This window comes from Hyla sarda, chromosome 1 (genome assembly GCF_029499605.1).
Source record: "Hyla sarda isolate aHylSar1 chromosome 1, aHylSar1.hap1, whole genome shotgun sequence".
Taxonomy (NCBI): domain Eukaryota; kingdom Metazoa; phylum Chordata; class Amphibia; order Anura; family Hylidae; genus Hyla; species Hyla sarda.
This window is the reverse complement of record NC_079189.1, coordinates 327,240,345-327,255,969: the sequence shown is the minus strand read 5'-3', so window position 1 is coordinate 327,255,969 and position 15,625 is coordinate 327,240,345. Positions and strand designations below refer to the sequence as shown.

Genomic DNA, 15,625 nt, shown 5'->3' with positions numbered 1-15,625 from the left:
TTCCCCCCACCCCCCCGCACTGCCAGTCATCTGGTACGGAGCGAAGTTCTGGGGTGCCGCAGCTGGTATCGCCAGGGTCCCCAGTGGAGGGACCCCTGTGATCAGACATCTGGGTAGGGGATAAGATGTCTAGGGTCGGAGTACCCCTTTAAGGACACAACCAGCTCTGTTACTGTACTACTTAAAAAAAAATCTAACTTTTTGTAAGGAAAGGAGTACGCTTAAGTGTCCTCTTCTGACCTCTATAACTTTATTATTTTTCTGTACTTTTTATCTGTAGCCCTTTTGTTTACCACTTTAATTGGGGGAGGGCTTATTTATCTTTTTTAAACCGTTTATCCAGTCCCACAAGGGAGTATTTATAGCAATTTTGCTAGCATTTGATTTTGCTGTACAGTGATATGTATAGGTGGTATGGTGGGGTGTGTGGTGCAGGGAAGATGTTGTTACTCTAGGGGCAGATGGCGTTAACCCCTTGTATTTGTGACGCCAGGGCATAATTTAGGGTGTAAGAACCCGAAGATATACCGCTGGATCCTGGGCTAGGCATGGGGGCAATAAAGACTCCGACGCCAAGTTACGGACAATGGTAGCTTTACTGAGGGTAGACAGTTGGTAAAGTCTATACAGTTCAGCCAGGGCCCAAGGAAGTGACCAGTGATGCAGAGACCTTAAGGGCTTGCTGGCAATTGTAATAGGACTGAACAATTGAATGCAGACCACGCTGACTTGACAGATGACAGGTACTGACTTGACTTTACTCATTAAGCTGGGATTTTTGCTTACTTGACTTGATGGTGGCCGCAGGACTGGACTTTGAGGTCTCCAACACTCTGGACACACACACTGGGCACGACTGCACTGGACCTCAGCTTAGCAGAAGAGCAGAACTCAAAAAACAGAGAAGCCAGCTCCACCCAGGGCTTCTATGGGAAGACTGGCAGGGAGCCCATAGGTCACTCTTGGGATCACCTGGTCACTGGTACCTCCTGGGTAACAATCACATGACATATCACATGGTATAACTCTTAAAGCAACATTAAATTTTTATAACACTTTACATGGTAAAACATATTTACAATGGGGAAACAAGTGCAGGGGGCCTTGGGGACACTGAAGGAGGCTGCCTGACAGGACAGCAGGAGCACGGGGTAAACATCCCGTACTGGGCCACCCCACATAGGCATAGCAATAATCAGTAATATCTGCAATCTTCTCCTATTGTCTACCATGGAGCAGGTGAGTGGAGCTCAGGCCGCCATCATGACTCATATGACATCCGCAAGTATAACATAAAATATATATATATGTATTATTTTAATAATAATAATCACATACTTATATATACCTATTTTTATGTTTTACAGCAAATATTACGGCAATCCCGTACTGATTCAACTAAGGTGATATTTCTTATCACGGATGGCTATTCAAATGGGGGAGACCCAAGACCTGTTGCAGCCGGTCTACGAGATCTTGGAGTGGAAATCTTTACAGTTGGAATATGGCAAGGCAATATTCGAGAGCTACACGACATGGCATCCCAGCCGAAAGAGGAGCACTGTTACCTGTTGCATAGCTTTGCTGAGTTTGAAGCACTAGCTCGACATGCACTACATGAAGGTATATTGTATAATATACACATATATTTAATTTATACTACATCACTTAGTTACCATGTTAATAAAAATCATAATGCTAAAATAAAATAAAAATAATAAAGTTAATGAATTTTTAGACCATTGTAAAGTAACAGTGGCACAGTCCATCAGAGTCTTTGGGTAGCATATACCACTGTATGGCATGCAGTTCCCTATGTTGGGGCCTTCATCCATTTATAGATTTACCTGGCATATAAGCCAAATGTCATAAAAAAATAACATGTGTACAGAGCCTTAAAAGGGTATTCCGGAGGGAAAAAAAACTCAACTGTGTGTCAAAAAGCTATACATATTTGTATATTATGTCTATTTAAAAACCTTAAAGGGGTCCTCCGGTGGTCAAAGTGTGTTTCCATTTTTGACTTACCCTATTTGTTTTGTTTCATTTCTATTCTTGTTGTTTAGCCTACTCTATTTCCGTTCTTTGCTGTCTTTTTATCCCCCCCCCCCTTTTCTTCCTCTCTTTGCTTCTATTTCCTGTTTCTTGCTGTGCTGAAAACTACAAATCCCAGCATACCACATGCCTTGCTGGTTTGGGGCTGCTCCTTTTTTTTTTTTGTTTGTTTGTTCCGCCCTTTACCCATCCTACTATTTTCCTGGGTCAGCCCCCTTATACACAGCACACTAATATAATCAGCCTTGGTTGGGATACACTGTCATACACACACTAAAGGGACTACAACTCCCAGCATGTGTCATTCAGGAGTCTTCAATCTGTGGTATAACACCAGCATGCTGCCTCTGTAGTCTCCTGGGGGTTGTAGTTCACCACACCTCTATAGGGCATACACCAGTGTTTCCCAACCAGGGTGCCTCCAGCTGTTGCAAAACTACAACTCCCAGCATGCCCTGACAGCCTTTGGGTATGCTAGGAGTTGTAGTTTTGCAACAGCTGGAGGCACACTGGTTGGGAAACACTGGTGTAACATGATGTGTATGCTGAATAGGCTAGAACAGTGTTTCCCAACCAGTATACCTCCAGCTGTTGCAAATCTACAACTCCCAGCATGCCCAAAGTCTGTCAGGGCATGCTGGGAGTTGTAGCTTTGCAAAAGCCGGAGGCACACTGGTTTGTAAACACTAGCATACACACACACACACACACAACAGGGACTACAACTCCCAGCATGTGTCATTCCGGAGATCCCCCCCCTCCCCCTTCACATATAGGGGAGATTTATAAAAACCTGTGGAGAGGAAATCTTGCCCAGTTGCCCATAGCAACCAATCAGCTTGCTTCTTTCATTTTTATGAAGGCCTGTGAAAAATGAAAGAAGCAATCTGGTTGCTATGGGCAACTTGGCAAGTTTTCCTCTGCACAGGTTTTGATAAATCTCCCCCATAGAGATCATTCCCAGTATGAGATTTATTCCCCTGCAGTCCATACATCCCCAGCCCCTGCACCTTCTCATCCTCCCCTTCAGATAACACTTATCTTCTCTGTGAGGTCCTTCTCCTGTGCAGACCTGCGTCCTTAGAATACAGAGCAGGGGGGGGGGGGAGGAGCTGTGTACTCAGCTGGATGAGATGAGGGGGCGTGGCTTATTCATCTCATGCAGACAGAGAAAAAAAAAAAAGCTGTGACATCTTGTCCACAACAGACTCAGAACTGTGGACAACAGTAAAAGAAAACCCTCTGAACTACAGAACTTCCTGCCCAACAAACAGGTAAGAAAAACACACACATGCTGCCAAAACATATAACACATGTATATTGCAAAAAAACTAAACTTACAAAGAAGATGCCATATAGTCAAAAAAATTAACCACCGGAGTACCCCTTTAAGCCTTTTGGGACTTACCAGCTGCTGTATGCTCCTTATATGTATGATGTTATTATCCACATTAGGCCTGCAACAATTAATCAATAATATCATTAAAAATCAATAATGGAAATCGTTGTAGACGATTTCCATTTTCCGTCTCCCCTTACCCTCTGGTGCCTTTTTGAAGATGCTGCTGGCCAGTTAATCGTTCAGGGGCTGTCCCCTCTCTTTTCCCCTTCTTAATTCTTCACAATGTGGTCCTCACTTCCTAGTGTTAACCCTACTATGTTCCCTTAATCCTGTTTTTTTATTTTTTTTATTTTTTGATTAATCGAACCGATAACTTGCCAGCTTATTTCTTTTAAAAATGATTGCTAGTTGCAGCCCTAATATACATTACGGTATATAAAAAGTTTTTTCAAATGCCAGGTTCACTTTACACTAACAACAGAAGGGAGAGAACGGCTGCAGCTGATTTCTTTCCTATTATGGTGTATATTAAAGGTTAAATAGTGAACATTATAATCCTGGATAGAACAAAGGCGTACATTATACGTTAAACAAACACTTTTTGTTCCACTAAGGTGTTTGTTCTCTTTCGAGTAGTAATTTAAATGGACATCTTGTCAATAGTTATTTCCCTTGTACCTGGATCAATAGAGAACAAGAATTTTCTGTTTGCTAATTGGACATGGCTATATGTCATCACAAGGAGTCGGGAACAGAAGCGAACGTACAGGTAATGGTATATTTATGTCATTTATACTTCTACATTTACAGATCTGCCTTCTGGGAGCTACATTCAGGAGGACATTGTACATTGCTCTTATCTGTGCGATGCTGGGAAAGACTGCTGTGATGTCATGGCAAGCTGCAAGTGCGGTACTCACACTGGCCAATACGAGTGCATCTGTGAAAAAGGATATTACGGTAAAGGGCTGCAATATGAGTGTACAGGTAAGATCTACTATTAACTTAGCAGATGCTAACCAAGGAAATCTATTAATCTGGCCCTAGGAAGTAACATGGAATGTACAGTAGAATGCTACATGATGCTACAACATATTGAGCAGAGAGAACCAATAAGGAAAGTACTTAGTTACTATACAGTACCGGATTGTACAAGGAACACTGCTTTGTGTGTACATCCTTTATGACTCTCGCACAAATCTCATACATGGCTTATCGCTGTAACCATACTGACATGCAACTCGGAACGCCAACACTTCATCCCATTGTATTCATACTCACAGCTTTATTATAGATCCATAATGCAGGACATCATTGCACCAACAACCATGGTATTCGACAGCAATGATGTCCTGCATTATGAATCTGTAATAAAACTGAATTTTAATACCATAAAACAAGGTGCTGGACTTTTCATTCACACACAGTATTTTCTGCTTTTTTTAAGCCATAATTTGTCTGTTTTAAAGCTCAAAATATTAAACTTAGGCTTCTTTCACACTGCCGTTAGCACACGGCAGTGGCAGCCCAGGGAAAAAGCGGGTGAAAAATTACTGCTTGTGCCGTCTTTTTCTCCCACTATTCCCGTAAAAAAAAAAATGGCGCCCAGCGACCCCCCCCATAATAGTTGTTGCCCATTGCTCCCCGTCACAAGAACGGGCGTTAAAGTCACAATAAAATAAAAAAATAAAAAGAGACTTCAACAGCCATTCTTAATGGGGAGCAATGACAGTGTGAAAGGAGGCTTAATAGTAAAACAGCCATTAAGGAACACTTTTATTAATTTTACAGCTATAACTGTGTGAACATAATTAGAGATGAGCTAATCGAATCAGACAAAGTCAAATTTGTTCCAAATGTCATGAAAAATTCGGACTGAATACGGATTTCGACTCAATTCGAAATAACTAATTTCTTCATTAGCGACACCCCTGCGATCGTCCTGTATAGTGTATAGATGTGAGCGGCTATCTCCTTTCTGTCCTTAACTGCAGGTACTACTGCTCCCAACATGGAACACACTCTGCTCCATGCTGGGGGCTATAGTACCTGCATTAATAGACAGATCACAGCGGGTGTCACTTCTGACACCCAATGCGATCGTCCTGTATAATGTATAGATGCTCTTCTCTGGTCCCATTGAAGTATGAGTACATGCCGCATATATACCTATTATGCATATTTCCCACAGAGAGCTGTGGGCGGCTGGAACCATCTGGCCAATCACAGCTCTCTGTGGGAAATATGAATAAGTGATGTGAATTCTATTCAGATCACTGGCCGGCCAGAGTATAGTGCAGAGATGGAAGCGTAGGAGAAAGCCGCTCCATCTCTGCAATAGATAGGATGATCGCATCGGGTGTCAGGAGTGATACCTGCTGTGATCTGTCTATTAGTACAGGTACTACAGCTCCCATCATGGAGCAGTCTGTTCCATGCAGGGAGTAGTAGTACTACCTAAAAAATTTAAAAAAAAACTGAGAAAAAAAGTGAAACACACACACACTTTATTAAACACAATATTAAAATACATTACCTTAAAAAAAATAAAAAAAATTATTATAAAAAATATATTATTTTTACATTTAAATGGCCCCTTTCTACATTTTTATTATTTTCGGCTACATTTTTAGGTCCCTGCCCACCCACATAAATTGATCCCTATTGAAAAATTAACATTTTTTGTTTATTTTTTTTTTGTTTTCATTCTAAATCATATATTTTTTATTTTCACTTTACTATTTTAGCCCCATTTTTAATATTGAGCGCTGAATTTTCTGGTCCCTGCCTGCGGAGTGGGCAGGGACCTAAAAATGTAGCCGACAATAATAAAATGTAGAAAGAGGCCATTTAAATGTAAAAATAATATACTTTTTATAATAATTTTTTAATTAATATTGTATTATTGTAATATTGTGTTTAATAAAGTGTGTGTGTGTGTATGTTTCACTTTTTCTCTCTCTATTTTTTAGGTAGTACTACTACTCCCATCATGGGACAGACTGCCATAATAGACAGATCCCAGCAGGTGTCACTCCTAACACCCGATGCGATTGTCCTTTCTATTGCAGAGATGGAGCGGCTTTCTCCTGTGCTCGCATCTCTGCACTGTATAGCCTGGCCAGCCACTGGTGTGAATTTATTCGGATCAAACCGATTTTTTTTTTTTTTTTAATTCTGCGAATCGACCGAATCAAATTTTTCTAAAATGTGGTCATCTCTAAACATATCCTAAGGGTGCCACTTTTGCATAGTTTTGACAGAATTTTTTTTTCTGGAGCTTCTTTTACACTGTGTGTAAATACCCTAGGGTGCCTTCACACAATATATGTTGTAGATTTTCTGCTGCAGATTTTATACTGGTGAGTCATTAAATAATCTGCAGTATACATATTATGTGTAGATGCAAAAGAAATTCCAGGAAAAAAACTGAATGAAAAGTGATCAAGAAGTTAAAACTTAGTCAAACACTTTATGTAAGTGGGTGCCTTTCTTTAGTTTGCTTTGGGCAGCAGAGAGGCAGCTTTGCCCCTGGATGGAATTGCATACAAACATGGAGCCAATCTTATGCCTGCTACATCAGCTAAAACAGGTAAGCACAAGGCATACACAAAAACCTATATATTATTCTCTAATATGCTGCACTATATACACACGTAGTGCTTCTTTAAAGCTGCTAGAATTGAAAGTTTTTTGTTTTTTTTTCCATAAGAGTAAGTGATTCCATTTGTGGAATATAAACTGTCTGACACAACATACATCATGCATTGCTTAGGAAACTGCTTTCTACTGAAATGTGACTCAGCAATTCTGTTACAACTGAATAGTGACAAATATTTCACAGCTCACTAATGCAAACCAAAACCATTTCCTGTGACATATGGCGTAGTTCTGGGTAATAGTAATAAATAGTTTGGGCAGTGTAATACTAAACCTCTAACTGTTAGCAACACAGAATAGTATTGCGCACATAAGCTCAAAAAAAAATTATATAGTCACAAGAGACATTTTATTCTCAGACTTGAATGCTACTGTTAAAGGGGTACTCTGGTGGAAAATATATATATATATTTTTTTTAAGATCAACTGGTGCCAGAAAGTTAAACAGATTTGTAAATTACTTCTATTAAAAAATTGTAACCCTTCCAGTACTTATCGGCTGCTGTACTTATCGGCTTTTGAGTTGTTTTTTTTTCTGTCTGAGCACAGTGCTCTCTGCTGACACCTTTGTCTGTGTCAGGAACTGTCCAGAGCAGGAGAGGTTTGCTATGGGGATTTGCTCCTACTCTGGACAGTTCCTGACATGGACAGAGGTGACAGCAGAGAGCACTGTTGTCAGACAGAAAAGAACATCTCAACTTCCTCTGGAGCATACAGCAGCTGATAAGTACTGGAAGGGTTACATTTTTGTTTCTAATAGAAGTCATTTACAAATCTGTTTAACTTTCTGGCACCAGTTGGTTTGAAAAAAAGGTTTTCCACTTGATTACCCCTTTAAGGGTTAATCAGATTTCTTCAATCACTCTTACCTTTCAACTTAGCTATAAATGACTTGAGCATACTCCAAAACCAGATTACAAACAATTTATGTACCACAAATGAATAAAGAAAAACATGGTTTCACATTCACATGTTGTACGTTGATCTTTTGCTTTTTAGCTCAACAGTTAACATCAGGTAGTTAGTATACATTGATATCAAACTGTATAAACCCATTTGCCACTTTACAGCCACCTCTTTCTAATGGGTCCCTAACTTAAATAGTGTGGTGCTGGCCTCTGACCACGATCACTGCAACACCGACACCCATAGGGGGAGCAACCTAGTGATCCAGCAACCCCAGTGCAGCCAAACTTGCTCTGGACCATGCCACCTAAAAGAAACAGTACTGCAGCAGCAATAGCACAGATCACAAAGGATATGAATAGAGATGAGAGAGCTTTTCAAAAATGTCTCCGGGCACGCTGAACTTTTGAAAAGTGGTTGGTTCGTGGTGAACTTTTCACCGAGAACCAGAAATTAAATAGTTAAGTTGTGCTATTATGCAGCACAACTTAAGGGGGTTATCCAGGAATAGAAAAACAGAGGCTATTTCTTTCAAAAACAGCTCCATGCCTGTCTCCAGGTTGTGTGTGGTATTACAACCTGGCTCCATTCATTTTAATGGAACTGAGCTGCAGAACCACACTCAACCTGGAGACAAGAGGGGAGCAGGTTCTGAAAGAATGAATGAAAGTAATGTGAATATTAATAATTATTAGACATCAAAAAAACTAAAAATATAAGAATAATGAGAATGCCTGCAGAAAATGATAATTCTTAAACAATCATATGCATTTATTAAAAATAATAATAATAATTGATGCCTGGGCAGGGCCCTTGCTCAGGCATGCGGTATAAATATTCCAATAGAATAATTAAAAATGCCAACTATCTCAAAATATAAAAATTAAAAAATTAAAAAATTGTCCTTTGTAGCCGAAAAAATCTATCAAGTGATGTGAATAGCAACAGTATTGAATGTAATATCCAGCGATCGGAGAGACTGTGTACTCCAGTGATACTCCAATGTGAAACACGGTCACCTTAAACTGTAGTAAATGTTTCAATATTTCATTCAGAAAATATAATGTGATTGCTCACTGTTATCAACTTGTGTCCCACAACAGGTGTTTGTAGAATAGCAATATTAATAGCAAGATACAGTTGCTTATGTGAGGTCAGGCACAGTACCTTATGATTTTGTTCACCGTGATGATCGGCAGCTGAATGTCTCCAGAGTTGCAGGCTCCGGGGACTGTGGGAGCCCAGTGCCCGCACGGACCGGATCAATCACTACCCTGGTATGGGTAGGGAGGTACTTTTCGTGCCGTGGTTGGGACGATGTGATGATCCTGATTACGATGATGTAAAGCGCTAGGTAATAGATCGTATTCCAAGCAGGAATATCGTGCTTGGCACAGCTCAGTGGCCGGTCTGTGGAGAAATCGGCAGCGGCTGCCCGGCATCCTCGTGGCGTGTGAATAGCGCGCTAATTCACAGTGGTCTACTAGTCCGGGTCCTACAGCGCTGTCTAGGCAGTATCGGCTGATACAGGTATAAAACCAAATTGAGATAGGGATGGCTGATAGATATGAGACAAGGCTAGACGCGTTTCACGACTTAATGTCACATTCCTCAGTAGCCTGATGAATGAAATATTGAAACATTTACTACAGTTTAAGGTGACCGTGTTTCACATTGGAGTATCACTGGAGTACACAGTCTCTCCGATCGCTGGATATTACATTCAATACTGTTGCTATTCACATCACTTGATACATTTTTTCGGCTACAAAGGACAATTTTTTAATTTTTTAATTTTTATATTTTGAGATAGTTGGCATTTTTAATTATTCTATTGGAATATTTATACCGCATACCTGAGCAAGGGCCCTGCCCAGGCATCAATTATTATTATTATTATTATTTTTAATAAATGCATATGATTGTTTAAGAATTATCATTTTCTGCAGGCATTCTCATTATTCTTATATTTTTAGTTTTTTTGATGTCTAATAATTATTAATATTCACTTTACTTTCATTCATTTTTTCTGATTATTACTTTGCACTTATCCACTTTTCTTTGATACTGTGCACTTTCATACTCACTTTTATTTTTATTTTATTTTTCCTTTTTCTTTCATTCTTTTTTCTCTTTTTTCTTTCCATTTTTCTTTTTGTTTTTATTTTTATTTTTACTCACATATCACTGTACATTTTTTATTCGAAATCACTAATACTTCTCTCTTTGTATTCATCCTTTCCTTTTCTCTCTCCTTTTTTCACTACTTCTTGAGGACTGGTTATATAATTATTTCTTATTATATATTTCTTTTTGTTGATTACTGGGTCTTTTGGGGTTTTCAGACCTACCAGTTAACCTTGGAGTAGATGGTAGATTGAGCTGCACTGCCTCTTTGTCATTTTTTGCGGTTCTGAAAGAATTTAGCTCTGTTTTTCAATTCCTGGATAACCCATTTAAGGCTGGGTCCACACTACGTTTTGTCCCATACGGGAGCGCATACGGCAGGGGGGAGCTAAAAGCTCGCGCTCCCGTATGTTACCGTATGCGCTCCCGTATGTCATTCATTTCAATGAGCCGACCGCAGTGAAACGTTCGGTCCGGTCGGCTCATTTTTGCGCCGTATGCGCTTTTACAACCGGACCTAAAACTGTGGTCAACCACGGTTTTAGGTCCGGTTGTAAAAGCGCATACGGCGCAAAAATGAGCCGACCGGACCGAACGTTTCACTCCGGTCGGCTCATTGAAGTGAATGGCATACGGGAGCGCATACGGTCACATACGGGAGCGCGAGGTTTTAGCTCCCTCCTGCCGTATGCGCTCCCGTATGGGACAAAACGTAGTGTGGACCCAGCCTAAGCCATATTATCACTCACTCACTCACTCCTAAAACCCGCTGCAATCCTTAATTACAGGCTGGGGAAGCCGGCGGCATTGCACTGAGGATGGTAGTGGGTCTCAGAAGTGACACCCACTGCGATCAACAACTTTTGACATGTCTGAGCGCCATGCGCCAGTCCAGCAATGAAGGGGTTAATTAACACTACTGAGCGCTAATTAACCCTTTAGGGGATTGTATACAATATACAGCCTTTGCTGTATACTGTGTACTGAAGGAGATCACTTACTTTTTTTTCCCTTTGGTCCCCGGTCTTCTTCTAGCCCTGGGCCAGCAAGAGAACAGGTAAGTATGAGGTCTGTTCACATTGTGCTTTTTTAGGATGCCTTATTATTTTAAAAAGGCATGGTAAAAGTGTATAATGTAAGCAGAACCTTTCTGCCAGTGCGATCCCAAACAGAGAGCCTCCAGCTGTTGCTTAACTACAACTCCCATAATTTTTTGTATGTAATTTACAGGTGATGGTTGGCTGAAATGGCCGAATCTGTTGGTGAAGCAGACAATATAAGGCAGGGGGGGGGGGGGGGGAACTACTAAGAAATAATGTATATTTAATGAACCATAAAATCACATAGATGTATTAATGTATTAAAGACATACTGCAAAACTTAACTAGATAATAGCCCTCTATATCTCATATTTTTTGCATCTCTATTTGTTTAGAAATGTTGCATTATTACGAGATTTCTACTACATATTCAACTTAGAAGATACAGAACATATTTTTTGCAACACTTTTGCTATCACATCTCATATTTACCTGTTTTTAGAGCGAAAAAATTTGAAAATGTTAAGTAATTTGCAGAACCTAATACTAAAGTTACCTTCAATGATGCTGGAAAACATGTTGAAGATGAAAAAAGCAGTTAAACAAAAAAACATGCGAGAAAAGCGGTCATAAATCCTAATGTGTGTGCTTAACATTGTGACTTTATGTTGCTTGTATTGTCTAAATAGAATCTATCTGACACCTGTAAAAGAGAGCATTTTCTTCAGTTCGTTTCTCCTATTTATGGTGCATGGGAATAGCCTGTCATATGGTTTTTATGGTCCCTTGTAATGAGTTCCATGTGTTTTGACTTCTTTCTCTCAACTTATGTTGGTGTATTGCTGGCAGGGACATGCTACATTGTTACTTTTATATAGTTAGTTATGGGATGTGAATGTGATATGGTTGGGTTCTGACGAATTTGCTTTGTCCATTCCTCCGAACTTGTTTTTGTATCTCGTATCTGTGTGCATACATTGTATGCTGGTATTTTTGGGGTTTAATCAAACATACAGTATTTGCAGCTGGGTTTAACATAAATCTGCAATAAATGCATTGAGAGTGACTGTGTAATAAGCATTTCAGGCCAAGTTATGTGTATCTTCTGGATTTAATCAAACATATAGCATTTGTAGCAAGGTTTAACATAAATCTGCATTAAAAGTGTTGAAAGTAAAAGTTGACTGGCAGTTTCTCCGCCACTTGACTAGTTGCTGAGGGACAGACCACAACAATAACCTCCAAATATTTTACAAATAAAAAATAAATCTGCTTAAGGAATAGTTGTCCGAGGACAGAGTAGAAGAAAGAGCACCACTGCCATGTCCTCTGCCGGTAAGCATGTTGGTGGCAGTACCAGCTCTGTGGGCACCACCCGTTTAACCAGGCCGAGTACAAGTAGCAGCAGCACCTGGTGGTAGTAGGAGCAGAAGCATCAGGTTGTCCATGTCCATCAGGGGTTGCGTTGTTTTGATGAAAATATGGCCATTGTGGTCTGGTTGGCTCATTCTGGATCTTCTCAGGAAGAGGAAGAGTCTGACAATATGACGTTGAGCCAAGTGTCACTGGATTCCACACCGTCTATAGTTACATAGGTAACCTGTTCCATCATGTCTTCGCATCCATTCCCTTGTGCTAAGCAGAACGATAGCATTAGCCACAAGGAGAAGTTTTGTGAGGACAGTCAGTGTGTTGTAGAGGTGTAGGTGGAAGCAGTAGTGGGGCTGGTAGTGGTAGGCATGGTGGTGATACTGTAATGCATCATAGTAGGTATGCTGGGGTGGGGGTTAAGGAGCCCATGAAAGGAGTGGTGAGGACAATGAGGAAGAGTTTGATGATGATTATGATAATATCATCTATGAATAGCGGAGGTTGAGCCCATAGAAATAGAAAACATGGAGTCACTTGAAAAATATTAATCCAAAATACACAACTTTTATTAATAGGTACAGTATAAATCAGAGGAATTCCCCCCACTGGGGGTCAAAGAATACACAAGGTGTCACTTAGGTGTCATTAATACAACATAATCACAGTGTATGGGCAATACATGTGTTTAAATAACAGTATGTGCTGATAGCATGCATAAAACAGCAATTCCCCAAGCCGAAACAGCTAACATCATACAATAACTCGTAAACCATTACTAAAGGTTATCAGAACAATAGGACACCTGGAGCAACACATCTAACAAATGTACCAGAAGTAGGCCTGCTGGTATGACCAGCTCAGGAGCGGATGATGGTGATGTTGCTGCATCTGTAGGCTTGAGAAAAACACCTTCCAGAGAAGGGGCACAGTCCGGTGGTGTACCTATCTTTTTACAGTATTCAGCCATGTGGAAATTATTTTCTATCTTACCAGATGCAAAAAAACAGGCACAGTGATGTATCTGCAAAAAGAAAGTAAGGCATAGGCAGGGCCCGACTTTAGGAATGACAGCTCTATGCAAGCACATGGAGCACCATTACAAGGCCTGGCTACAAATATCACTAGTCCTCCACTGCCTGCTGTCCATTGGCAACGACAACTACCACCAGTCCACAACTGACTGCTATCTGCTGGCTACTACAATTACCACCAGTCCACCACCCTAGCTGCTGCTACTACCAGCCAGGCCTACACATACACAGTCCATAATCCCCCAAAAAAGGGACAATTTTATTTTGGTTTTTATACGAAAGCTATTTCTTCTTCACCATTTTGGGACACCTATCTTGTTGCAACTCACATAATGGTAGCTTTTTTGTTAATGTTTCCAACCTTTTATTGTTAACAAAAGCTTTTTCTTCTTTACTATTTTGATATACCAAACTAAACAAAAAGTAAGGCCTTACCCTTAGACTTTTGACTTTCCAAGAAGGATGCTAAGTTAGATTTTTATATGGACAAGCTATGCAGCCAGCTTGCTATGGCTTTCCAACAGCAAACACCTGCCACATGAGGGACTACTTTATGCTCCCCACTCCACAGTCAACACTCCACTCCCTCTGCCAGTGCAACCCCTGCAAGAGGCTGCAGCAGCAGCATCATGTTCAAGTTGGATTACATAATGATGAAGTTTATACATCTGATATTCCAAACTGACATGAATCTTCACCTAAATGATCCACTTCAAGTCCCAATGAGGCCTACACATGACCCACCATGATGAAAAAAAAAGGATCCTTTTTTTTTCTTTTCATCTGCCTTTTTCATAGCAGAGCAGAGTCTCCTCTCTATCTTTCTGCTTTCAGCAGGGCAAGCTCCTGATCTGTGATTAACACTTCTGACTTAGGATTTGCTGGTGCAAGCTACTAGCACTTTGAATGACTCACTAACACAGTACAGCTTGCACACAAACAAAAGAGCTTGGTGGTCTGTGGTCTGTAGCTTAGGCAACAAGCAGTAAACAAGATAGAATAAAGAAAAGTAACTGCGGCATGAAACAGAGGCAATTTGTGAAAATTCTATATATTTACAAAAGTATATAACTTTACATGCCCTATAATACAAAAACTCATTATGGAGATGAGAATACCCATTAAAGTTGTGTGTGCACTTCTTCTCTGTTACTTATTCAACCAGTCTGAAGCTAGGTTCAGACTATGGAATCTCCAGACAGAAAATTTCCATCTAGAGATTTCGAGTGCGACCAGCGCTGACTGAATCAGTCAGCAGTAGGACCGTGAGGAGATTGCAGTCCCCAATAGACTGCACTGTGTTCCGCGAGTATTTCTCAACTACATCATAAAATCATAACTACATGCACGAAAATTACTACATTTAAAATTGTCTTCTTCTGACCCCTATAACTTTTTTTTTCCACAAATGGAACCACAAATGGATAACTTTTTATTTTTCCACAAATTTTTTTGTGCCGTGATCTGAAGTTTTTATTGGTACCCTTTTTGTTTTGATCTGACTTTTTGATCGCTTTTTGTAAATTTTTTTATGGTATAAAAAGTGACCAAAAATACTCTATTTTGGAATTGGGAATTTTTTTGCGCGTACGCCATTGACCGCGTGGTTTAATTAACCATATAGTTTAGACATTTATGCACGCGGCGATGCCCCATATGTTAGCTTTTATTCTTATTTACATACTTTTTTTTTATGGGAAAAGGGGGGTGATTCTGATTTTTATTAGGGAAGGGGTTAAATCACATTCACAAGTTTTTTTTTTTTTTACTTTTTTTATGCAGTGTTATAGCCCCCTCTAGGGGCTGTAACATTGCATATACTGATTGCAGTCACTGTTCAATGCATTGCCATAGGAGTGCATTGATCAGTGTTTTCTGCGCTTGGTTGCTCAACCCTGGATTTCAGGCTTGGAGCAATCCAATGCCGATCGGGCATCTGGGAAGAAGGTAAGACACCTCTCGTGGCGGTCCCGAACAGCTCTGCGCAGCTAACCGGCAGTGTATTCTCCCGTTTCAGACACCACAATCAACTTTGATCACGGTGTCTAAAGGGTTAATACCGGACATCAGCCCGATCTGCGATGTCTGATATT

At 40.2% G+C, this 15,625-nt stretch overlaps 1 protein-coding gene across 6 annotated transcripts in view; it reads left to right on the top strand.

The window, feature by feature from the left end:
- Positions 1 to 15,625, top strand: part of SVEP1 (sushi, von Willebrand factor type A, EGF and pentraxin domain containing 1) — a 401,736-nt gene that overhangs the window by 57,702 nt on the left and 328,409 nt on the right. For all 6 annotated transcript variants that reach the window (XM_056519354.1, XM_056519345.1, XM_056519336.1 and 3 more), the window contains 2 exons: positions 1,368 to 1,623; positions 4,208 to 4,384. In XM_056519354.1, coding sequence (XP_056375329.1) covers positions 1,368 to 1,623; positions 4,208 to 4,384 — 433 coding nt within the window. The remainder of the gene's footprint in view (positions 1 to 1,367; positions 1,624 to 4,207; positions 4,385 to 15,625) is intronic.